A 24,857-nucleotide genomic window follows, 5' to 3' on the forward strand; every position below is an offset into this window, starting at 1 on the left:
ATCTGTAGAGGATCTTCTTTACAACGGTACCATTATAATTAATATCGGACGAATAATAATGAAGTCATAACCATTTATATCGGTTCCGGGTTTTCTTCTCGGCATTTGCGTGTGTAAAAAAAAACGTTAAAACAGGCCGACTTTGTCCGCGATTTACAGGCCGACTACGACCCTGCCATAAAATATTTTGATATGGTTAGAATTTGTAGAGGATCTTCTTTACAACGGTACCATTATAATTAATATCGGACGAATAATAATGAAGTTATAACCATTTATATCGGTTCCGGGTTTTCTTTTCGGCATTTGCGTGTGTAAAAAAAAACGTTAAAACAGGCCGACTTTGTCCGCGATTTACAGGCCGACTACGACCCTGCCATAAAATATTTTGATATGGTTAGAATCTGTAGAGGATCTTCTTTACAACGGTACCATTATAATTAATATCGGACGAATAATAATGAAGTTATAACCATTTATATCGGATCCGGGTTTTCTTTTCGGCATTTGCGTGTGTAAAAAAAAACGTTAAAACAGGCCGACTTTGTCCGCGATTTACAGGCCGACTACGACCCTGCCATAAAATATTTTGATATGGTTAGAATCTGTAGAGGATCTTCTTTACAACGGTACCATTATAATTAATATCGGACGAATAATAATGAAGTTATAACCATTTATATCGGATCCGGGTTTTCTTTTCGGCATTTGCGTGTGTAAAAAAAAACGTTAAAACAGGCCGACTTTGTCCGCGATTTACAGGCCGACTACGACCCTGCCATAAAATATTTTGATATGGTTAGAATCTGTAGAGGATCTTCTTTACAACGGTACCATTATAATTAATATCGGACGAATAATAATGAAGTTATAACCATTTATATCGGATCCGGGTTTTCTTTTCGGCATTTGCGTGTGTAAAAAAAAACGTTAAAACAGGCCGACTTTGTCCGCGATTTACAGGCCGACTACGACCCTGCCATAAAATATTTTGATATGGTTAGAATCTGTAGAGGATCTTCTTTACAACGGTACCATTATAATTAATATCGGACGAATAATAATGAAGTTATAACCATTTATATCGGATCCGGGTTTTACCATAAAGATTTCCGGATAGTTCCGGGTTTTATACCTCGCCAGAAACTACAACAACAACAACAACCGCATGTTTGTTTACGAGAATGTTAGTTCTTAAACCTCTTAGAAAAGTGCATAAATTTTGCTCCAACTTGTTTGATCGTTTACCAGGATGTACCAAAGGTATGTTCACAGCGGCCAAATTAACTTAAATACTACGCTTTTCGATATTATATACCAAGGTCAAACCGGTTGCAGAGTAAACCGGTGCAATTTACGGTAAGAGATTTCTCACGCTCAGTCACTCAAAGACTTGACTGGTTCCGAGCATTAGCCCTTTTCAAATGTCATCGCTATTTAGGTAACCGCTACCACAGGTGGAAGTAACGAACCCAGGATAGTATTTTTTTTATTTGTTTTTAAGGAGCCCAATAAATTCAAATAAATATATAAAATCATGTTTAATGAGAAAAAAAATGACAAAGAGCCATGAAAAAAAATTCCCAACCCTCTGATATTGGAGTCATAACAAGGTCATTAACTAGAATTTATCATAGACCTGTCTTTGCGAGCCGCAAAAATGTCAAAAACAGCTTTAATCCAAAGCATCCCTTGATCCTCCTATGGGCAATTGGACAACCTTTCAAAAAAAGTTAACTTAAAAAAAATCAGTCCAGCCATTAACTCACAGTCGGTCGATAATCAAGTAATATTTCTAGTCTGTTTGTCAACCCGAATAAATGTTCGACAGACTTTAAAACAATATTTTTAAGTTTTTGCCCCTTAATCGATAGCTTGCGTCCTTATCATATCATTACATAGTGAGTGGCATTATTATTTAAATCAGTATGTCAGTCTGTCTTTTGGCCAATGGTCATCAATTGAATAAAATATATCCCACTTGCAAACTTTTGTATGAATTAAAGGATCACAAAAATACAAGGTCTTAATGACGATCTTATTGTGCTAGGTTACTTGCATACTTTGAGGTCAACGCACAGCATTTAAGCTTAAAATGATTGCTTATATTAATTTCTTACTTCTTGTTTACAATGATTTTACAATGTAACACATATTAATCATATTAATCTATAGTTGAAGATGTCTCACCTGTAAGTTTGTCAAATTAAAGCTCTGTGATGTGCCTTTAAGGTCAAGGAGCTCCAATGTCACATTTCATACCTTTTTGGTAAAAAATTGGGCATTTAATTACTTTCTCTTTGCAGTAATGAATTATCCTGTCCTTTTTGCCATGCATTTAGTTTTTTTTCCCTATGCATTTATTTTTCAATAATATATCAAAATTACATACCAGTATGATCTATGCGCATGCGTCGAAAATAGTAGCACGGATTTCCATCTCTCCGTCACAAAATTAATTTTCTTCACGATTCGTGACCATTCTCTCACAGTATTTCTGTTTCCTGCAGGTGTCTAAAGTGGTATACTAACACTTATAACAGACTTGCACGATCCACTCCCTGCCAAAAGACTGTAAATCAGAGGATTTTCGGACTTTCACTGGTAACAGGTGCCCGTTCAGGACGTCGTCATATTTTGTTTACGTTTCCCACTTCCGGTCAAAAATGAAACTGAATATCACACTACTGGTTCTCTATGTAATTCTCTCAGGATACCAATGTCTAATCCCTAGGCATGCTTATGCTAGTGTTAACCCCCATACTTTATGTATTTCTCCCCACTTATCAGCAGGAGGTCTCAGAAATAGCGCTGTTTGGAGCAGTATTAAGGTAAAATCAGTACCAAAATTAGCTCCCCCAGGTAAGTCAGCATCATTAATATTCCTTCACTGCCTATTGCTGACCCAGACATCTGACATAGAAGTGAATCCAGGCCCCCAGGTAAAAGAAAACGAAAATACCTCGAGATATCCTTGTGGAATTTGTGACACAGAAGTTACTTGGAAACAACAAGGTATTGCCTGTGACCAATGTAACGTCTGGTATCATGCTCATTGTCAAGGGATAGGAGATTCAACTTACTTCTGCCTGTCTGACTCTCGGTTTATTTGGCACTGTACTAAATGTGGCAACTCAAATTTCTCGCTACCCCTATCTGAATCCCTAAATAGTCTGAGTGAAAATACCATATATTCTCCACTGCATTCCCTAAGCACAGAAGAAAGCTCAAAAACTAGTGGTCATATACTTGACACTAGTCATCCAAGCCCTAGAACAAGGCCAGTCGCCACATCAACACCCAATGCTAAGAAAAAAAAGGTTAAACCCCCTAGGCCCCCAAAACTTAAATCATTGGAACGCCTCACCATCCTAAATATAAATTGCCGCTCGGTTAATAATAAAATCCCAGATCTGCAACAGGTAATCTCACAGACCAAGCCAGACATCTTGTGTCTTACAGAAACATGGCTCAAACCTGAAATAAATTCTTCGGAAATATTTCCGGATCATCTTAATTATAATGTTTACAGGGATGACAGGCTAAATAGCAAAGGAGGAGGGACCCTGCTAGCTATCTCCCGTTCCATCACCAGTCAGGAACAACCCGACCTAAACTCAAAGAGTAATGCGATCTGGGCAAAGATCTCCCTTAAAGGTATCAGAGACATATATATCTCTTCCTTCTATAAACCTCATGAGAACGATGATTTATGGTCAACAGTAAGAAAGATTCCCAGAAATAGCTCAATCTGGATCTTGGGTGAGTTCAACATGCCCAGTATAAATTGGTCAACCGAATCCATCATAGAAGGCTGCAGGCATAGAGATATCTATATCTCCCTACTGGAAAACCTATTAGACCTAAATCTCCAACAAATGGTCACTTCCCCCACCAGAGGTAACAACACCTTAGATCTTTTCTTTACAAATGTTCCTGGTCAAGTCCACAGCACCACTACATTGCCCCCTCTAGGTTCATCAGATCACGACATTGTATTTCATGAGATGAAGGTTAATAGAGGCCGTCCCCTACAAACTGTTAGAGAAGTTAAAAGCTATAGGAAAGCTGATTGGTCAAGCCTCAAAAATGACTTTAATAAATATGCAAAATCCTTTCTAGCGTGTAACTATTCTGACCCAAATTCTGCTTGGTCGTCTTTTAAGAGTGAACTCACACGTCTAAGCTCCATCCATATCCCATCAAAACAAACTAAGGCACGTCGTGATCTGCCCTGGATAAACCCCTCCATCATACGCCAAATTAGGAAACGCAATCGACTTTACTCCAAACTTAAGAAGTCAACCACTCACTCACCTGACCTGTTACAGAAATTTAAGAAGCTCAGAGGTCAGATCCAAAAGCAAGTTAGAAACTCTTACTGGTTGTATTTAGACTAGGTCATATTCTCAAATGACTCACAACCAGGGGCGAATAAGAAATTTTATTCTTTCGTCAAGTCAAACAAAACAGAAAATTGTGGAGTAGCCCCCCTCAAAAGTGATGGTCAAACCTTTACCGACCCAACAACCAAGGCAAACATATTAAACAAACAATTTGAATCAGTCTTCTCTCGCCCACAGCCACTGAGTCTCTCTCAGTCCTGTAAACAGATACTCACCCCACAAAACCACCCAAAGATGCAAAATGTCACTATCACCGAGGATGGAGTACGGAAACTCCTTAAAGGTTTAAACCCCAGCAAAGCCTCAGGACCCGACCAGATCTCCCCAAGGTTACTAAAGGAACTTCACCATGAAATAGCCACTGTCCTTACCCATATCTACCAAATTTCTTTGAAATCAGGTATTGTCCCGAATGACTGGAAGCACGCAGTCATTGCTCCAGTGTTCAAGAAAGGCCCTAAATGCAACCCCAGTAACTATAGACCCATCTCACTAACCTGTATTGCCTCTAAGCTTATGGAGCATATACTTGTCTCCAATATCATGTCTTTTTATGACGAACATAATATTTTAAGTCAATTTCAACAAGGGTTCAGATCAAAACATAGCTGTGAAACCCAGCTCATTAGTTTTTCTCAGGAAGTCTATGACAACCTAGAACAAGGTCAACAAACTGATATTATAGTCATGGACTTCAGCAAAGCCTTTGACAAAGTCGACCATCACAAACTCCTCATGAAACTTCATAGACTAGGGATACACCCCGAGACCATTTGTTGGATAAGGTCACTCCTATACGGTCGCACCCAGCAGGTTGCCGTCGAGGGCCATAACTCTGACAACCTTCCAGTCCTATCTGGCATCCCCCAAGGCTCGGTCCTCGGACCTTGCCTGTTTCTCTCATACATTAATGACCTCCCTGACAGTGTTAAGAGCAAGGTTAGGCTTTTCGCAGATGATACCATTGTTTATTTAACAGTTAAATCTACCCAAGATGCACAAACCCTCCAAAAAGATCTCTTAAATCTTGAAAACTGGGAATCCGATTGGTCAATGGAATTCAACCCCAACAAATGTGAAATCCTTAGAATCAGCCGCAAAAAACATCCTTTCCTTTTTCCCTACAAACTCCATGGTAAAGAACTAAAAGCCACAGAGACTGCAAAATACCTAAGAGTCACCATAAGTAAAGACCTGTCTTGGACCAATCACATAAACAACATAACATCAAAGGCCAGTAATTCACTCAGATTCATTAAAAGAAATATCAAAACTTCAAATAAAAAGGTTAAAGAGACTGCCTACAAAACGTATGTTAGGCCCCAGTTAGAATACTGTTCAACTGTTTGGCATCCTTGGCAAAAATATCTCATTTACAAAATTGAACAAGTCCAAAGATCAGCTGCCAGGTATGTTTGTAATGACTACAACTATACCAGTAGTGTTACCCAAATGCTAAATGATCTCAAATGGCAAACCCTAGAACAGCATCGTAACATCAGTAATGTCACATTATTATACAAAATCCAAAATAATCTTGTGTGGGTTGACCATCACCACCTGACACCCACCAGAAACCTGAACTACCTGGTACTGTACTCAAGGACACAGTATCACTCGAATTCATTTTTCCCACGTACTATTCGTCTGTGGAATGGCCTGCCTGTGTCCTTACAAGCTAGTCCCAGTTTAGACATCTTTACTGGGCAGCTGCATCCTTTCCACCAGTTCTAATCTATTGTGTTTTTAACTTTTTATCTTAGTCTTGTAGCTTCTTTTATCTTTTTATCTGTACCTAGTAAATTGCACTTAACATATCTTTAACAGCTATTTTCTGACAATGCGCCTGCTTCTGATAATCGTTCAACGATTGTATAGCAGTACCATGTAGATGTAGATGTAGATAATGTGTCATCTACAATGACCACAATCCAGCCTTCAAGGTCAAGGTTATACCAGAGGGTCAAACTACAGAACTGTATATTGTCAAAATAAATGTCAGCTCTGTTACTTCCTATTACATGAAAGGATTTTCAAAATAAGTTGCCATAGACAATTAATCTATTATTCTGTGAAGATATGTTTTACCCTGGATAAAATCATGGGTACCTTCAAGGTCAAAGTTATGCTTTAAATACACAGGGTGTGTACAGATCTGGAAAAGTGATCTTCTTTGCACACATATTATCATGTGAATTGACTGGGTCAAGCAATTGACCACAATCTTGGTCTTGTAAAAGGTCACTATCATGCTTGAGGGCAAAGGTCAATAAAAAGCGCTTACTTGTTAAAGCTATAGTTCTTTGTCAAAGCAGTTAGTGGCGTAATTACATGCACTTAATAAAGACATTAGGTTGAATTCTAATAAAGACCAAAAATGATTAAGAACGACATATGAGTGAAGTAAAATGCACTAGCAATATTTTCTAATTTTCAGTCAATCTCCAATATAAATTAGTATCTGTCCATAAATAAACATTACAATTAAATACCTTTCCTAAAGTATCCACAAATAACACAATAATATTATTATTCTGATGATGCCCGGAAAACAAACAATAATTATTGTAGATCCTTGTTTTAGAGCTACTAATGAGAACATGTTATCAGCAGCAACAGAATCGGCATTTTGGACAGCCTGTACATGAAACCCATCCCCACTTAATGGGAATGGATGAGGTGACACCTGGAATCACTCGAGCTGAATACCAACAGCGACGTTTGAGACTGGCCACAATGGTGCAGGAGGCAAAAACGCAACAGTCCATCAAGCATAGCATTGTACTGATACCTTCTGCAACGAAAGTGATAATGACGAACGATATCCCCTACACTTTCAGACAAAATACTGACTTTTTGTACATGTCGGGATTTCAGGAACCAGATAGCATGCTAGTGATACTGATCTCAGACTGTGACTTTCAAGCGGTACTTTTTGTCCCGAAACATGATGCAGATCGTGAGCTTTGGGATGGACCAAGATCAGGGGACATTAAAGCTCTGCATTTGACTGGTGTGTCTGAATCATACAACTCTGATGAATTGGAAAAATTCCTGTATAACTACTGTAAGAACCACAAAGAGTATGCTGTCTGGTATAATACGAATAAGCCAATAAAAAGTCAACACAATGCTCATTCAATTGTAGATGAATTTCTCAAACAGAATAATAAAACAAAGTTCGTGCAGAATCCGCTGCCATTAATTGAACAAATGAGGCTAATCAAGTCTACAGCGGAGATTAAGTTAATGACTCAAACTACTCAGATGGCGTCAAAAGCATTTATAGAGGTGATGCGGGCTTCAAAACCAAATGTAAGTGCTTTCATCAATTCTATTTAAGAGAATGTAAACAAAATTGAAAACTAAAATAAACATAACGTACCATAATAATCTTATCTTGCATAAGACATCGGTCAAGTCCAATAATCAGCCATATGATCCAGAAATTGTGGAGTGATGTCCCTTGAATTGTAAAAAATTCATCGTAAAGCATGATTATATCTTGCTTCTGAACCTGGAGCTTGTCTTTCAGAGAAGCACACAATCTTAGCAACTACATGTACATCTAAAATAACTTAAGTTTAGTAAATGTGTTCACTTTCACATGTCCTTCAATCATGTAATTTTGTGGCAGCGTGGTGGATAACCTGTTTGCCTAGCAATAGGGAGGTTGCAAGTTCAATCCCCAATGTGGGAGCATTGTTAAGATCTCCCCCAAAAACATCACGTACTGGTTCTACCCAGGTAACACACTTGAAAGCATTTTAATAAGCCTGAGGATTTTCGAAGCAACTGATCTTGAATAAATAGGTTTCAGCTAATCGTGTCAGGAAGTTACTGGTTTTGGGTCATGAACATGACGGTGTACCTTTTGTTAAGCCTCAATATCAAGTTGTTACTTAAAATTATCATAAAACGTTTTATGTATTTATGTTGAGGGCTTAATTTAGAATTAGTTTACTTACTTATTAACTTGTTGTGAATATTTTCCTTTCAGGTCAATGAATCTTTCTTGTATGCAAAGATGGATTATGAGTGCAGGATTCGGGGTGCTGAATTTCTTGCTTATCCGCCAGTTGTTGCTGGTATATTATGAATTCTTTACCCTTTGCATGCTAGACATTTGTCGTCTGCTAAAATGTCGTCTGCTGAATTTCTAAAATTAGCATTTTCTTCGATTTTTTTCCCAAACAATACTATCAGAATAGCAAACAGTTTGGATCCTGATGAGACGCCACGTTCTGTGGAATCTCATCTGGATCCAAACTGTTTTCAAAAGCCTTCAAAATTCGGTTCCAGCACTGAAAGAGTTAAATGTATACATAACAATAAATTTTGTGTTATGATTCTTCACTATTTTTTTAGCTCACCTGAGCACAACGTGGTCATGGTGAGCTTATGTGATTGCCTTTTGTGCGTCGTCCATAGTGCGTCGTCAACATTTTGCCTTGTGAACACTCTAGAGGCCACATTTATTGTCTGATCTTCATGAAATTTGGTCAGAACATTTGTCCCATTGATACCTCGACTGAGTCCGAAACTGGGTCATGCTGGGTCAAAAACTAGGTAAATAGGTAAAAAAAAAAGAAAAACCTTGTGAACACTGTAGAAGTCACATTTGATGCCCGATCTTCATGTAACTTTGTCAAAATGTTTGTCTAAATGATATGTTGGTTGAGTTCAAAAATGGTTCAAGTCCGTTGAAAAACATGGCCACCCGGGGGGGGGGGGGGGGGCAGTATTCCTTATATGGCTATAGAGAAACCTTGTGAACACTCTAGAAGTCACAATTTTTGGCCAATCATCATGAAACTTGGTCAAAACATTGGTTTCATATCTTGGACAAGTTCGAAAATGGTCCAGATCTGTGAAAAACATGGCCCCCAGGGGGCGGGGAAGTTTTCCTTATATGGCTTTAGTAAAACCTTGTTAACACTCTAGAGGCAACATTTATTGTCCAATCTTCATGAAATGGTCAGAAGATTGGTCTGTTTGATATCTTGGATGAGTTCGAAAATGGTTACGTTTACTTGAAAAATATGGCTGCCAAGGGGCGGGGCATTTTTCCTTATATGGCTATATATGTCTATAGTAAAACCTTGTGAACACTCTATAGAGTCCACATTTATTGTCCAATCTTCATGAAATTTGGTCAGAAGATTGGTCTCAATGATATCTTGGATGAGTTTGAAAATGGTTTCATTTGCTTGAAAGACATGGCTGCCAAGGGGCGGGCATTTTTCCTTATATGGCTATGTATGGCTATAGTAAAATCTTGTTTACACTCTGGAGTCCACATTTATTGTCTGATCTTCATGAAACTGAGAAGATTCATCCCAATAATATCTCGGAAAAGTTAAAAAATGATGCCTGTTGGTTGAAAAACATGGCCACCAGGGGGCGGGGCATTTGTCTTTATATGGCTATAGTAAAACCTTGTTAACACTCTAGGGGCCACATTTATTTTCTGATCTTCATGAAACTTGGTCAGAAGATTTGTCCTAATGATATCTTGGATGAGTTGGAAAATGGTTTCAGTTGCTTTAAAAACATGGCCACCAGGGGGCGGGGCATTTTTCCTAATTTGGCTATAAATCATGCTTTTGTAAAACCTTGTTAACACTCTATAGAGGCCACATTTATTGTCCGATCATCATGAAACTTGGTCAGATGATTTGTCCCAATGATATCTTGGATGAGTTCGAAAATGGTTCCGGTTGGTGGAAAAACATGGCCGCCAAGGGGGCGTGGCATTTTTCCTTATATAGCTATAGTTAAACCTTGTTAACACTCTAGAAGCCGTATTTATTGTACGTTCATCATGAAACTTTGTCAGAAGATTTGTCCCAATGATATTTTGGACAAGTTCGAAAATGGTTCCAGTTGCTTGAAAAACATGGCCACCAGTGGGCGGGGCATTTTTCCTTATATGGACTTATTGATCTTCATGAAACTTTGTCAGTATATTTGTTTAAATGATATCTTGGATGTGTATTAAAATGGTTCTGGTCTGTTGAAAAAGGTGGCTGCCAGGGTGTTCACTAGTCATGAAAGTCGGTAAGAACATTTTGTTCTAATGACATCTTGGGCTGCACAAAACAGGTCAGTTCCTTTGAATCTCAAGTGAGCGACTTTTTGGGCCTATTTAGAATGTAATACTAAAATAAAAGTATTAAATCTTTGCGCTAGGGACAAAATGTTGTGACAATGTCAAATCTATAATTAAATTGTCTGTAACAATAGTATTCTTTCAATAGTTAATACATCATTGAATAAAGATAGTTAATACATCATTGAATAAAGATAGTTAATACATCATTGAATAAAGAAGTGAAGAGTATTCTTGTGAACAAATAGAAAAAAATTCTGTGCCATGTAACTTCACAAGTTGCATTAACAATTAAATGCTTAACCTAGTATTTCGTAGCATTTAGTGCAGCCTCCGAACTTGGCTGTAATTAATTATTATATGGCTGCATGCCACCTTCATAAACATGGTCCCTGAGTGAAAGGCAACTATTACAGTATTACTGTACCTAGCTGTTTATAATATTGCAGGTGGTGACAGAGCCAATGTGATTCACTACACGAGGAACAACTGCCTGATCAATGATGGAGAGTTGGTGCTCATGGATGCAGGCTGTGAATACCACGGCTATACCTCGGACATCACCCGTACTTGGCCAGTCTCAGGTTGGTTTATGGTTCTAATCTTTCGTAGTCTTTTTATGCCCCTGGATCGAATGATCGGGGGTATATTGTTTTTGGTCTGTCTGCCTGTCATTGTATGTGTGTGTCTGTCCAAAACTTTAACCTAGGTCATAACTTTTGCAATATTGAGGATAGCAACTTGAATATTACTTGATATTTGGCATGCATGTGTGTGTATCTCATGGAGCTGCACATTTTGAGTGGTGAAAGGTCAAGTTCATCCTTCAAGGTCAAATATATGGCTTCAAACTGCAGTAGGGGGCATTGTGTTTCACAAACACAGCTCTTGTTTCATTCTTGATCGTAAATAATTATGGAGACCATAGTAAGAAGTTAGCATTTTAGTAGATGGACATAATATTTATTTAAATGCGTTTTAGCTCAAATAAGATTTCAATGGCAGCTATGGGCTTTGAGGATCCTGTAAGTGAGAAGGCTGTTTCCCAATGACTGAGAGCCTTAGACCAATGAAATAAGAGACGGATCAGGGATTTGACACAAACAGTTTCCATTCCTGAAAAAATAATGTTAAAGGATAAGATTTTGATTAATTCATAATCACAAACAACTTTTGCTACCTTTTAAATTACAAACAAAACATGTATGTTTTAATTGCTTAACATGTGATATCCACAAGCGATGATTGGCTAATATTCCAAGTTAATTTAAATATAATGAAAAGACCACAGTTTAAAGGTTTAAAAGCATGACCAGTCACACAAAAAATAGAGAGCTCTACCTTTGCATTTATCGAATGATTTTAAGTAAGTTGACTGGACTACACAACATGGCGATTTTATTAAACACTTCACCATATACACATGTTTGGCCAACTCGGCCCTTCAATTAAGTGGTGTTCACTCGTCAACTAGCTCCTTGGTTCTTTTTGACAAGACTCTTTAATTAAGCCTCGTTCTGGTAAAACTTGTTTTAATGCATGTGAGTAAAAAGTCGTCCCAGATAAGCCTGTACAGTTGGCACTGGTTACTCAGGAACGTCTCTTTCTGCTTTTATGGTATTTTTTCGTTTAAAGATGTCTCTGCTTAGCAAAAATCCAGTTTAGACAGAAAGTGTTGTCTAAGATTAGCCTGGGCAGACACTTTGGTTACATGGATGATGACCAGTTTTTTTAGAACCAGTCTCCGTATTAAGTTAAAAATCACTGATTTGCAATCCTGCTTTATGCTGTTGTTTTTTGCGCAGGAAAGTTCACGAAGGCCCAGCGACTGTTGTACGAGTGTGTGCTGGAGGTCCAGGAAGCGTTACTGGGACTGTGCACGCCTCAGTACAGCCTGGCGGACCTGTACAAGCACATGTTTGACCTGCTTACCCCCAGACTCCTCCTCATGAACGTCATACCCTCTGAGGTGTCGAAAGACGAACACATGCTCACCAAGGTACATCACTCCTGACTAGAAGTACGATGTTGAAATGCCTGGAAAAAGTGCGATTCAACGTGTGTATGTATGTGTTGGTATGTTGTGATTGTCTGGAAAGCACATCTGAGGGAACATCCCTTTCAAATGAATAATATAATCCTTAACTTATTTTTATTATTTAATAATACTATTAGTGCCAGTGCATTTGGTACAACCTTCACACGTTATTTTATAGGAAAGGATTAGTTAAATTATACTTTATAAATTATGTACAATTATAAATAGTCTATGTAATGTTACTGTTAGGTTGCCATCTTCGGTTTGACCTTACTTTGACCTTGTCACACATTATTATTAAAATGCAACAAATTTCCTTAAAAATCAACAAAGGTGCACATTCTTAATTACGTTTACTCCCTTTCTTCACGCAGGTCAAGGTCTCGATTCCAGTTTTTGAGGTCACAAATGATTGTTATAAATGCTTTGAAAGATTTCCAATATAATTTTTTTTTGCTAGATTGCCTGTAAAAGATAAAAGGCACAATTTAACATCAAAGGTTGCATATGCAATTGTGTGGAAATTTGAAATTTTTTAATGGAAGTTTTTTTCACTATAACTTCAAATTATTATTTCTCATGACCATATGGTAAGTAAAATAAACACCCATGCTCATATTTCAGAGATCCTAGTTTCATTACAAAGGACAAGAATTGTTTGTTTATTTCTCCATCCATAACCAATTTCATTACTTCTAAATAAGTTGGAAGGATTTTATGCCCGATAATAAGATATGATGTCATATACCGGTGCATGTTTATCAAAATTCCAGCTGACCGGGGTTATTGTTCACTTTATTATTTTTATACCCCCATTACCAATATATGGGGGGAGTCACTTTGTCGGTCTGTCTGTCGTTTGGTCGGTCTGTATGTCGGTCTGTCCCGCAAGCTTGTCCGGGCCACAACTACCGGTATGTTTTTCATCATGAGATTTTAAAATCATTTGGCACATTTGTTCACCACTATTAGACGGTGTGTCGCGCAAAAGAATGACGTCGATATCTCAAAAGTCAAGGTCACACTTTGAGTTCAAAGGTCAAAAATGGCCATAAATGAGCTTGTCCGGGCCATAACTTTGTCATTTATTGTGAGATTTTAAAATAATTTGGCACATTTGGTCACCATCATTGGATGGTGTGTCTTGGAAAGAATTACACCAATATCTCAAAGGTCAAGGTCACACTTTGAGTTCAAAGGTCAAAAATGGCCATAAATGAGCATGTCCGGGCAATAACTACCGTTCATTGTGAGATTTTAAAATCATTTGGTACATTTGGTCACCATCATTGGACGGTGTGTCGCGCGAAAACATTACGTTGATATCTCAAAGGTCAAGGTCACACTTTGAGTTCAAAGGTCAAAAATGGCCATAAATGAGCTTGTCTGGGCCATAACTATGTCGTTCATTGTGAGATTTTAAAATCATTTGGCACATTTGTTCACCATCATTTGACGGTGTGTCGCGCAAAAGAATTAAGTTGATATCTCCGAGGTCAAGGTCACACTTTGAGTTTAAAGGTCAAAAAAGGCCATAAATGAGCTTGTCTGGGCCATAACTATGCCGTTCATTGTGAGATTTTAAAATAATTTAATCACCATCATTGGACGGTGTGTCGCACGAAAGAATTATGTCGATATCTCCATGGTCAAAGTCACACTTTGAGTTCAAAGGTCAAAAATGGCCATAAGTTAGCTTCTCTTGTTTTGTGAAGACAGCATGCAAAATAGTCTGTGTCAATCTGGCATGTGGGGGTATATGTCACGTCTGTGACAAAGCTCTAGTTAATCCACCTATAGAAGAAACGGAGATATATTTGCATTTGTCTGTTGGCAGGTTTGTCAGTTTTTAGATCTTCTGTCTGTAAACCTTTTGTTTTTAGCACAATGTTTAGAGAATGCTTTAACCTACAAACATGCAAATTAATTTGATTGCTCGTTTGGAGGAAATGAAGCTGCATTTTGAGGTCACCAGGTCAAAGTTGAAGGTCATGTGAGCTTGCATGAAGAAATAGAGGATATTTGTTCATGTCAGTGTAAGATCGTTTGTTATTTCACTTGTGATCATAAAAAATATACTATTTTTCTATGATCACAAGTGAAATAACAAACCATCTTACACTGACATGAACAAATTTTCTGTTTCTTGTATGCCACTTTTTCAAGAAAATAATTAACAGCTGTTTCCCTTTCGCTGAAAAGTTACCCTTTCTCGAAGTTTCTCCCGTGGCGTGCCTCAATACATTTTAAAACTCAAAATGACGTCATTATACTAGCAAAATTCTCCAGTTAAACTCTTTTACAATGTAAATAAACGGTAAAAAAGCATAAAATAAAAAGAAAATTTGTTCGATTTGGTAGAATGTGGATTTTAATTCACTTGTGGTTTCTTCATAATATCTAGAGAATTCATAGGATAATTTAATCTATTATGCTTGTAAGTCTTGAGGAAGTATGATCCCTTATGATTTTCTAATCATGAGATCTATGGTCAAGGAATGACTTTGCTTCAAATTTGGGGTATTACATGTTTTACATACATCTTGTTTTAACATCAATCCATGACTGTATTGTGCATTTAAGGTTATATTTGATGTGACAGAATCTGTGCAACACTGCACCAGTCCTTGTCTTAAAGCAAAATTAACTGTAAAAAGGTTTGATTCTTTATACCAATAAAAACAATTTTCTTAAGGTACATTGTATTGTTCTTATTTGTGATATTGTAAAATAAAAAATATTGTGTTGCGTAAAAAAAAGTGAAACAGGTATCACAAGTTTCTAAGTCAGCTGATGCTCAAAAGTAGTCTTTCTAATTGTCTTTCTTGGGCTTACTTGTTTAGCTTTTACGAGAGTTGTGTCCTCATGACGTTGGTCACTACCTAGGAATGGATGTCCATGACACAGCCTCTATCAGCAAAAGGATAAAGTTGCAGCCTGGGATGGTTGTCACTATTGAACCAGGTGAGTCCAGTGCCGCTAAGTTTCACCCATTTAATGTTTGTATTCCGGTAAATTAGAAAGCCAGTCCTTGTCCATCTGGTAATCTATGTCTAATCATTTTAAGTACAGAATTAATGTGATTTATGTCTATCATTTAAGCCACAAAATTCATTCGATAAATGTAACTATTTTAACAACAAAATTCAGATGATATTTGTCTCATCATTTTAGCCACAAAATTCAGGTGATGAATGTTTTTACCTAGATAATTTAGGTAATAAATGTCTTATTCTGTTAACTGCTAATTCAGGTGATAATTGTCATTATCATTTTAAATACGTTACACAATTCAGGTAATACATGTCTAATAGTTCTACAGGAGTATTTTGACTGTTAATTTAGTATTATATTTCCTACAATGGGGCCATGATGGCCTTGAAGCGCTCACATGAGTTCAGGGAAGAGTTGAATATAACATCAAACGTACAATACACTCATTTGATTTTAAAACAAGATGTACGTAAAACATGTATGCTCCCAAATTTGAAGCAAAGTCATTCCTTGTTGAAGAGTTTACCTGATAGATGGTACAACATTATCAAGAGAACAATAGGATTGGCATTAATGAACAAGAAATGTGTCCATAGAGCATGGATGCCCCATATTCCACATCTGTTTTAAAACTCCACTTATGTAAATCAAATTGTCAAAAGTGTGACCTTGCCCTTTGAGGTAGGAACAGTTGTCACACATGAAAGGTCATATCTTCACGATTGTAAATTGTTGCAAATTATCTCAAAACAGCATGATGATGACACATTAATAGACCAAACATTATCTTTTAAGGTCCACTTTGATCTCTGAACTTCTAAGTGTGACCTAGACCTTTAAGGGAGGGAGATACGTTTAAAGATAATATGTGTCACTTGTCTTATGATGGATTGCAATTGTGCAAAGTAATTTCAAAATCCATCAATATATGGACAATTTATGGCAGAGAACTTCAAGAAGTTATGTGGCCATATTTGACCTCTAAATGTGACCTTGCCGCTGAGGTAGGGAGACGGATGTTACACGCAACACATCATCTAATAAGGGTTTATGTTAGTGCCAATTTATTTTAAAATCCCCAGATAAATGGCAAAGTTATGGCACATATAGGCATTGTAAGGGTGTTTCATGGCCGCACAAATGATACACGCAGGTTAACTGACCTATCATATATAAATAACATTGCTTTGAGTGTGTCAATCCTATATTCAATATAAGAAAGAGTTGTCGCACATGTTACTTAAGCTTAGGACATGTGTTAACAAGAGATGTGTTCGTCAGAAACACAATGCACTATTGCGTCGCTTTGAAATAAATTTTATTTTTATTTTTTTTTACCTTTTTTTTGCAGCTTCATGAGATACACATGCATGCCAAATATCAAGTTTCTATCTTCAATAATGCAAAAGTTATGGCCAACGTTAAAGTTTTTTTTTCAGACGGACGGACAGACTGACATACACACATACTGACGGACAGTTCAACTGCTATATGCCACCCTACTGGGGGCATAAAAAGTCTCCTCGAAACTTGAACAGGCGACTAAAATATTTAAACGCAGATGACGCAGACTAACTCTGCCTATAAATTGTCAAGATAAACATTTTTAGCTCATCTATTTAAAAAAAAATAAATTATGAGCTATTGTCATCACCTTGGCGTCGGCGTCCGGTTAAGTTTTGCGTTTAGGTACACTTTTCTCATAAAGTATCAATGCTATTGCATTCAAACTTACTAACTATCATGAGGGGACTGGGCAGGCAAAGTTAGATAATTCTGGCTTGCATTTTGACAGAATTATGTGCCCTTTTTATACTTGGAAAATTGAAAATTTTGGTTCAGTTTTGTGTTTAGGTCCATTTTATTCCTTTTTTTTGGTTAAGTTTTTTGTTAAGGTCCATTTAATTCCTTTAGTATCAAAGCTATTGCTTTCATACTTGCAACACTTACTAACTATCATAAGGGGACTGTGCAGGCAAAGTTATGTAACTCTGACTGGCAGTTTGACAGAATTATGGCCCTTTTTATACTTAGAAAATTGAAAATTTGGTTAAGTTTTGTGTTTAGGTCCACTTTTTTCCTAAAGTATCAAAGCCATTGCTTTCATACTTGCAACACTTACTAACTATCGTAAGGGGACTGTGCAGGCAAAGTTATGTAGCTCTGACTGGCATTTTGACAGAATTATGTGCCCTTTTTATCCTTAGAAAATTGAAAATTTGGTTAAGTTTTGTGTTTAGGGCCACTTTTTTCCTAAAGTATCAAAGCCATTGCTTTCATACTTGCAACACTTACTAACTATCGTAAGGGGACTGTGCAGGAAAAGTTATGTAACTCTGACTGGCATTTTGACGGAATTATGGGCCCTTTATACTTGAAAATTTGGTTAAGTTTTGTGTTTTGGTCCACTTTACCCCTAAAGTATCATAGATTTTCCTTTCATACTTGGAACACTCGCAAACTATCATAAGGGGACAGTAAAGGACATGTTGCATAACTCTGGTTGTCATTTTTACCGAATTATGGCCCTTTTTTGACTTAGTAACTTTGAATATATGGTTACATTTTGTGTTTAGATTCACTTTACTTCTTAAGTATCAAGGCTATTGCTTTTAAACTTTAAATACTTTCATGCTATCATGAGGGTACTGTACCTGGCAAGTTGAATTTTACCTTGACCATTGAATGACCTTGACTCTCAAGGTCAAATTATTAAATTTAGCTAAAATTGCCATAACTTCTTTATTTATGATTAGATTCGTTTGATACTTTGACAAAACATCTCTTACCTGACATACCACAATTGACTCTGTCCAAACCATCCCCCACGCCCCCCCGAATCCCCCCCATTATTTTTTTTAAATAAAAGATCATCTAATAAATGACCACCACAACCTCACACTATACCTCCTCCCCCACCCCAAAAAAATAATTTTTATGCCCCCGGTAGGGTGGCATATAGCAGTTGAACTGTCTGTCAGTATGTCAGTCAGTCTGTCTGTCAGTCCAAAAAAAACTTTAACATTGGCCATAACTTTTTCACTTTTTAAGATAGCAACTTGATATTTGGCATGCATGTGTATCTCATGGAGCTGCACATTTTGAGTGGTGAAAGGTCAAGGTCATCCTTCAAGGTCAAATGTCAAATTTATGGTGTCTGTCCGTCCGAAAACTTTCAACATTGGCCATAACTTTTTCAATATTGAAGATAGCAACTTGATATTTGGCATGCATGTGTATCTCATGGAGCTGAACATTTTGAGTGGTGAAAGGTGAAGGTCATCCTTCAAGGTCAAATATATGGCGTCTGTCTGTCTGAAAACTTTTACATTGGCCATAACTTTTTTAATATTGAAGATAGCAACTTGATATTTGGCATGCATGTGTATCTCATGAAGCTGCACATTGTGAGTGGTGGAAGTTCAAGGTCATCCTTCAAGTTCAAGGTCATCTTTCAAGGTCAAAGGTCAAAAAACAAATAAAAAATTTCAAAGCAGCATTATCATGAAGCTGCACATTTTGAGCAGTGGAAGTTCAAGGTCATTCTTCAAGGTCAAGGTCATCCTTCAAGGTCAAAGGTCAAAAAAGAAATTCAAAGCGGCGTTATCATGAAGCTGCACATATTGAGTGGTGTAGGTTCAAGGTCAAGGTCATCCTTCTAGGTCAAAGTCATCCTTTAAGGTCAAACAAAATATAAAAAAATCAAAGCGGCATTATCATGAAGCTGCACATTTTGAGTGGTGGAAGTTCAAGGTCAAGATCATCCTTCAAGGTAAAAAAAAAAAAAAAAAATCAAAGCGGCGTTCGCATGAAGCTGCACATTTTGACTGGTGGAAGTTCAAGGGTAATGTCATCCTTCAAGGTCAAAGGTAAAAAAATTAAAATTTCAAAGTGGCGAAATAGGGGGCATTGTGTTTCTGACAAACACATCTCTTGTTTTTTTCAAACATGGTTAAAAAACACATATATTTATTTTTATTATTTCAGTTTTGAAATACCGTCCAACCATCCCACCCAAACCCCCCCCCCCCCAATTTTTTTTGGTCATTTTTTTTGCATTTTTGGAAGACCACACCCCTCTCCACTCCACCCCTCCATCCTTTGTGATTGCAATTGAGAAATGTCCCTACACCATTAAAAAGAAAAAATAGATGAGCGGTCTGCACCCACGGCGGTGCTCTTGTTACCAAATGTCATGAAGATAATTATATAATTGATAAGTATTGCATCTTGTATGGTTACAGGGTTTTCCTAAGATTTTACAGGTAATCTAGTTTGTAGCCTCTGATAAATGTCAAGATAAACATTCTGACCAAGATTGAGTCACAAATGTGTTCTCAAAAGTGGTTACAATGTTTTTCTAAGCACACATGACCAACATTCAAACTTGGCCTAGATATTATCCAGATAAAGTTTCATCAAGACTGAATGAAAAATTTTGCCTTTAGAGTAGTGGCAAACTAAAAGTTGACAATGTTCTACTAAAAAGCAGTAGAGGGAAAATTGTTTTGGATGTCTTTGTTTTCACTATAAATTTAAAACGTTTTTGTTTGATAGTACATGACCCCTTTTCACCGAAGTCACTAGCAGTTGGTGTCATGCTGAGTATTGCAATCTTTTCATTCAGGTCTGTATGTGAAGAGCAGTAATACAGTGGTTCCTGCGCAGTTTCGAGGTATAGGCATACGCATTGAGGACAATGTTCTCATCACAGACGGAGGGCCTGTCGTACTGACCAGAGACTGCCCCAAGCATCCCGATCACATAGAAACGTTGATGGCATCTTCGTAGTGTGTTGACATTGTGATATATAAATAGCTTTAAAATTTTTAATTAAAAGAGACTTACCGTGAAGTTGAAGTTTAATTGTAATTTTATGAGATAAATAGTAGAAGGAGGGAGTTAACTGAGATAGTACATCCGCTACACATGCGCATCAGTATTCAAAGAGTTCTCAAATCTTTCTTGAACACAGAGTATATAAACTGCATTGAATCAAATATTCCACATATTTACCGTGAAGTTAAAGCTGGGTGGGAGGGTGGCAGTTAACTCCCTCCTTCTATTTAACTCATAAAATTACAATTAAACTTCAACTTTACGGTAAGTCTCGTTTAATTAAAATTTTTATTTTGTTAATTAGAACAAATACGGTAGTTAACTGAGACTTCAAAGCTCCAAGAAAGATATGAGAACATTACCTGTTATGACCCAAGAACAGTCATTGCAAAGCCATCTTTGGTCTGAATAGACTTCTTGTAAAACTTAGCAAAGGTCTCTGCATTTGACCATCCTGCAGTTTGTAAAATTTCTTGAATTGGAACACACTTCATATTTGCTTTGGATGTGGCCGCAGAACGAACACTGTGAGGTCCATAAACCTTTACATCCATCCCTGATCTTATCATCACAGTTTTTATCCATCTGGCGACAGTGTCCCATGTAACTGCCTGATGGGGTTTTACATAACTTATCAGTAATTTTGCATTATTGTTGTCTCGAATATGTCTAGTTCTTGCTAGGTATTCTTTTAAGGCAAACTATATACACAAACGCCTATCTGGCAGGAAAGCTTTAAAAGATAAGCTTGAATATGTACAACCAGGTCTGCTTTGCTTAAGGAGACCTCCAATTTGAACAATGAACTCGGACTTCATCTTCTGAACATTTGTAACTAGTAACTTATGTACAGTATCAACACGTGCTGCATTGGTAAGAGCCATTAACATTACAATTTTCAAATCAAGTCCTTTAATGATATGTTCTTAACTGGACTCAATGTACGCAAATATGACAAAACAACATTTACATCCCAAATAGATGAATTCTTGATTTTGGTGGTCTTATATTGAAAACACCCTTCAGAAACCTGACCACCAATGGGTGAGAACCAGCTGTATGTGACTCAAACGAGATTCCCAAGGAGGATTAACAGCTCCTAGCCACATTGATTGAACTGTAACTGTGTCCCTTTTCATATAAGTCTGTCAGATACTCTATGACATTGTTTAAAGAAGGAGAAATTTCACTGATTTGCCATTTCTTACAGAAAGATAACCATTTTGATATGTATTATTTGTATTCGTTTTTGGTTGATTGACGCCAAGAAGCTGGTAGCTTTTGGTGAAAGTCCTCGGTTTCTGAATGAATTCCCGATACAAGACAGGCAACCATAGCCATCTTTCTCCACAGTGGATGTTCTAGACCTGTGTGTGGCATTGTTATAACAGTTTCTGCTTTCGGCAGAATGCGTGGTTGGTCCACAAGAATGCTCAATAGTCCTGGGAACCACGTCTCTGTCGGTTACAATGGCACAATTATGACTGCCCGTGCGTTGTCCCTCTGGATCTTTCCAATGCAGCGACTGATCAGACTGAAAGGGGGAAAAATGTAACATTTTGAAAATTCACCCCAATCAAAAGAAAACGCATCAACATATTGTGCATTGGGATCAGGCTTAAATGAACAATACTTGTCCAACTTGTGATTTAATCTTGATGCAATCAAATGTATTGTAGGTTTACCCCACACTGTGCAAATGTTCTGAAAAACTTGATTACTCAATTCCCATTATAATTAAATTCTCGTGACGGCCTATCAGCTTTATTCGATTTCCCTGGTATATGTGCTATGGATAACCATATTCCGTGAAGGATACAAAAATTCCATATATCTTTTGCAACAATATCGCATGCAAAGGACTTGCATCCACCAATATTTGTTACGTAACACACTGCAGTTGATGAATCGGACAGTATTTTAACATGCAAATGTTGAATACTGTTTTTCAGCGTCTTGAGAGAAAAACGGATGGCCCTTAGTTCCAAAACATTAATATGAGAATTCAATTCCTCTCTTGACCATCGACCACCACCTGTTTGATTATGAAAACTATATCCCCAACCTTGAGTGCTAGAATCAGTCTGAATAACAACGTCAGGGTTACCTTTATCTATCTTTCTGCATTCAGACATAATATGCGTTTCCCACCATTTGAGATCTAGTTTCATGCAAGAATTATATGCATATTAGCGTCATAGTCGCCTTTACTTCTTTTTAGTGACTTATTTTTTTCTCTCTCAAGGTTACGATAATGCAACTTCCCATATTCAGTGCCAGAAAAAGAGGAAACCATGAACCAATCACTTTAGCAACCTCTCAAATTAATGTTGAACTCAGTTTTAACAATTTTGTACATTCTGCTTTTATAAAATCTTTTTTGTCCTCTGGCAAATACACAATCATTCTCTCCGAATCAATAACATGACCCAAAAAGGTTATAATTTTTTAAGGTATCATTACAGATTTCTGGTGGTTTATCATAAAACCTAGCTTTGTCATTAATTCGACAGTATCTTTTATGTTATCTAAGCATTGCTGTTTTGTTTTCCCTGCAAGCAAACTATTACCTATAAACCCAGATTTCCTGCATTACGTAGAGTGGCATACACTGGTTTCATAATTTTTGCAAAACACAGAGGTCCGTGTGAAATTCCATTCGGACAACCACGAAATTGATGTGTTGTTTCTCCATTGAAACCTCAAATATAACTGATCAGCCATTAAAATTGAATAATATGCATGATGTATGTCTATGGATGAGAATCTGAGAAATATTGGGGAAAAACAAGCCTTATTACTCTGGAGTTTTTGTATTTCTGCATCAATCATCAAAGATTCCTGATCATTAAATTTCCTATTTTGCAAATAAGGTCGACATGGTTTGAGATTGTCTACAAATTCAATATGACAATTTTCTATTATATCCAATACTTTTTTATCTGATGTTATGTTTTGCCATTCTAAAACAAAATTGGCTAATCGACCAGCTATTTTTTTTTCACTTCTTTTAAGTTCTGTATTTGACCCCTCCTCTCCGAGGCAGGTTTTTTGGATCCTGTCCATACTTTAATGGCCCTTGTGAAGGGTAGGCGTAAGCCAAAGGACTCTGTCCAAATCCTCTCATTTGCCTGTAGCCTCTATTCCGGCCTCGTAATCCAGGTCTACCCCTGTACATGTAATTGCCTCGTCCATACTGTCCAGACATTTTAAAACCGATCTTAGCCGAGTCCTCGATCTCTCTAGCTGTTTTAAAAATGTCATCACCAAAAAGCTCCTTTGTAACTGGAAGGGAGTGTGTACACAAATGAGAATACTCTCGTTTAAGTTCTGGGTGCAACATATCTCGCCTCATCATATTCACCTGGTAGTTTGCATGCCCCATGAGAGCCAACACATCATTGCAACTGTCAAAAATTTGTTTTACCCTTTCTGTTTCCGACTTTCCTGTTCATTGGCCACTAACATGGTCTTAGTTTTTGTCAAAAATATGCCTGCCTTCACTAAAGATGTTGCAATTTGTTGCATTTTCTTGTCATTGCTCCTAGTCTGTAGAGACATGACATCCCACACTAGTTTAGGCCCTATTCATTTTGGCAACCATCAAGCCATCACAATTGCCTGGACGTGGGCAATTCTCATCCTTTACTGTTTTTTCATACAGTTCCTCGTGCATTCCTTTTCTGAATAAATCAGTGACGTTATTTGCCAAATATTCGTCAATGTCGTTACCACAGACATCAGTTGGTTTAAATTTCTTTGCCAAACTGGCGAATTTACTGGACTTTTCACTTTCTTCCGACTCTAAACTTCATTTACGAGACGGCCCGCCTCGTCAAAATTGTCAATTTCTTCGTTGTCAAAATAATCACCACTGTCGTACTCGTAACTGCAATTTTCAGTAGCCTCTATTCTATTTATGAGAGTCGTTTGGGACTGCTGAATGTTTTTCAAACACTCCATAATAATGTTATTATTTAGATCATTGTTTGTGTTAGACGTTGTGTTAGACGGTGTGTCCAACACAGTCGATGTTTTCTTAGCCGGAGCTTTCCCCTTAGAAACTTTTCTCTCCGGTTCTCCGCGCGGTTCTCCACGAGAAATGCCATTCATGGTATCGTCGGCCATATTGGCAACAACCAATTTTTGCACCACGTGCAAACTAATTTTGGGGTTTCCGCGGCGCAACTACGTCGTCACCTTCCAATAATATCAATAAATGTCTTATAAATTATTATTTTCAAAAAACACAACGAATTATTACAAATTACGTCGACAAATTACACGATTTTATCAAACCACGTTTGATAGCAGTTTACTTTGCGAATAGCGGAAGCACACTGATGCGCATGCGTAGCGGATGTACTATCTCAGTTAACTACCGTATTCGTTCTAATTAACGAAATAAAATTATATGGTGAATAATACATTTAACATATCTGCTTTAATAATAAACTATTGATATAAA

At 37.3% G+C, this 24,857-nt stretch overlaps 1 protein-coding gene across 3 annotated transcripts; it reads left to right on the forward strand.

The window, feature by feature from the left end:
• The first annotated feature begins 1,145 nt into the window (after positions 1-1,145).
• Positions 1,146-24,857, forward strand: LOC127876865 (xaa-Pro aminopeptidase 3-like). 3 transcript variants are annotated; one of them, XM_052422360.1, is made up of 7 exons: positions 1,146-1,263; positions 6,978-7,721; positions 8,407-8,494; positions 10,968-11,102; positions 12,324-12,517; positions 15,400-15,520; positions 20,178-24,857. In XM_052422360.1, the coding sequence occupies exons 2-7, from the start codon at positions 6,999-7,001 to the stop codon at positions 20,339-20,341; spliced, it is 1,425 nt and encodes a 474-aa protein (XP_052278320.1). In that variant the 5' UTR covers positions 1,146-1,263; positions 6,978-6,998; the 3' UTR covers positions 20,342-24,857. The 3 variants fall into 3 exon arrangements, with proteins under 3 accessions (XP_052278320.1, XP_052278319.1, XP_052278321.1); XM_052422359.1 differs by having other exon boundaries at positions 1,148-1,263; positions 6,991-7,721; XM_052422361.1 differs by lacking the exon at positions 20,178-24,857 and having other exon boundaries at positions 1,148-1,263; positions 6,991-7,721; positions 12,324-12,580.

The sequence above is a fragment of the Dreissena polymorpha genome, chromosome 4 (genome assembly GCF_020536995.1).
Source record: "Dreissena polymorpha isolate Duluth1 chromosome 4, UMN_Dpol_1.0, whole genome shotgun sequence".
In the NCBI taxonomy this organism is placed as follows: Eukaryota; Metazoa; Mollusca; class Bivalvia; order Myida; family Dreissenidae; genus Dreissena; species Dreissena polymorpha.